This window comes from Molossus molossus, unplaced genomic scaffold (assembly GCF_014108415.1).
Source record: "Molossus molossus isolate mMolMol1 unplaced genomic scaffold, mMolMol1.p scaffold_m16_p_10, whole genome shotgun sequence".
In the NCBI taxonomy this organism is placed as follows: domain Eukaryota; kingdom Metazoa; phylum Chordata; class Mammalia; order Chiroptera; family Molossidae; genus Molossus; species Molossus molossus.
In genome coordinates this window covers 101,803,066-101,805,235 of record NW_023425345.1, presented here as the reverse complement: position 1 = coordinate 101,805,235, position 2,170 = coordinate 101,803,066, and the positions used below count along the sequence as shown (strand labels likewise).

At 39.8% G+C, this 2,170-nt stretch overlaps 1 protein-coding gene across 1 annotated transcript; it reads right to left on the bottom strand.

The window, feature by feature from the left end:
* Nucleotides 1-947: 947 nt before the first annotated feature.
* LOC118624749 (NADH dehydrogenase [ubiquinone] flavoprotein 3, mitochondrial-like) lies at nt 948-1,268 on the bottom strand. Its single transcript, XM_036253228.1, has one exon. The coding sequence runs from the start codon at nt 1,266-1,268 to the stop codon at nt 948-950; it is 321 nt and encodes a 106-aa protein (XP_036109121.1).
* Between the last annotated feature and the right edge of the window lie 902 nt (nt 1,269-2,170).

Genomic DNA, 2,170 nt, shown 5'->3' with positions numbered 1-2,170 from the left:
ATATATTTAGGCACTCCCATTTGGGATACATAAATGTTTATAAGGATTATATCCTCTTGTTAGTTGATCCCTTTGTCATTAAGGGATTAGTGTTTTTTGGTCCTTTGTTTTAAAGTCTATTTTGTCTGATATAAGTATTGCTACACCAGCTTTTCTTTTTTTCATTTATTTTTGCATGAAATATTTTTTTCCACCCCTTTACTTTCAGTCTGTGTGTGTCTCTTTTGTTCCGAGGTGGATCTCTTATAGATAGTATGTGCATGTGTCTTGTTTTCTTTTCCCTATATTGTTTGATTGGAGCATTTCACCCATTTAAAGTGGTTATCGATAGGTACATATTTATTGCTATTTTACTCATAATAACTGTTCCTCTTTTTTCTCTCCCTCTCTCTCTCTCTTCTCCTTAAAAAGCCCCTTTAACATTTTTTTGTAATACTGGTTTGGTGGAAATGAACTCCTTTAGCCTTTTCTTGTCTGGGAAGCTCTTTATTTCTCCTTCAATTTTAAGTGATAGCATTGCTGGGTATAGTAGTCTTGGTTGTAGGTCCTTGCTTTTCATCACTTTGAATGTTTCTTGCCAATACCTTGTGGCCTGAAAAGTTTCTGTTGATAATTCAGCTGACAGTCTTATGGGAGCACCTTTGTAATGATCTAATTTCTTTCTTTTGCTGCTTTTAAGATTCTCTCTTTGTCTTTAACCTTTGTCATTTTAATTATAATGTGTCTTGGTGTTGGCCTTTTTGGGTTCATCTTCTTTGGGACTGTCTGGGCTTCTAGGACTTGTATGTCTTTTTCCATCACCAGGTTAGGGAAGTTTTCAGTCATTATTTCTTCTTCTTCTTCTCCCCACACCCCTAAGGACTTAGCAGACTTTATTTGGCAGGCAAGAACACAGCAGACAAGGAAAGGGTGATCATTAAACTGAGCTCTCAGTGACGAGATGACTCTCAGCTAGAAGAGGGCTGAGGCAACCTCAGTTTCAGAAGTTCCAGGTTCACATCTAAGAAGGTGTATGGAGTGTAGTCATGATGCTGGAGATTCCTGTAGGTGGTGTGGTCAAACAGCTCAGGAGGAGGGGCAGCTTGTACCGGCTCTGCCCTTTTTGGTGGGCTTTGCTTATTGGAATTCAGTGGCAGTCCTTTGTCACTCTTTCCTGATTCTGCAGAGAGAGAAGCTGTAGGAGCAAGTCCTCGAAACACTTGTCCTTCTAGGAGCACAGTCTTCAGCGTTCCAATGCGTCCTTGCCTGAGCAGAAGGAAGGCCGCCATCGTGGTGACTCAAAAGCAGGTTGGGTCTCATTATTTCTTCTAATAGGTCATTGATGCCCTGCTCTCTCTCTTATCCTTCTGGCATACCTATGATGCAGATGTTGTTACACTTCATGTCCCAGAAGTCCCTTAAACTATTCTTATTTTTAAAAAATTTTTTCCACACACCTGCCAGAATGGCTGCCATCAACAAATCATCAAACAACAAATGCTGGCGAGGGTATGGAGAAAAGGGGACTCCAGTACACTGCTGGTAGGAATGCAGACTGGTGCAGCCACTATGGAAAACAATATGGTGTTTCCTCAGAAAATTAAAAATTGAACTGCCACTTGATCCAGTGATTCCATTTCTAGGGATATATCCTAAGAAGCCTGAAACACCAATAAAAAAAAATGTACATAGCCCTATGTTCATAGCAGCACTATTTACAATTGCTAAGATCTGGAAACAGCCCAAGTGTCCATCAATAGATGAGTGGATAAAAAAGCTGTGGTACATATACACAATGGAATACTACGCAGCTGTAAGAAAGAAAGATCTCTTATCCTTTGAGATGACATGGAGGGTCCTAGAGAGTATTATGCTAAGCGAAATAAGCCAATCAGAGAAAGACAAATATCACATGATCTCACTTATTTGTGGAATATAATGAACAATACAAGCTGAATATACAAAATATATCCAGAGACATAGAAGTAGGAAACAAAACAATTCTGAATAAATTTAAGATGACTGCAATCATACCAAGCATCTTCTCTGAACACAAAAACCTCAGAGGAGGAGGATGGGGGGAGGAAAGAGATAAACCACAGAACTTATATGCATATATGTGTAACCAATGGACATAGACAACAATGCTGGGGGCGGGGCAGGATTGGGAGAAGGAGGTCAATTGGGGGAA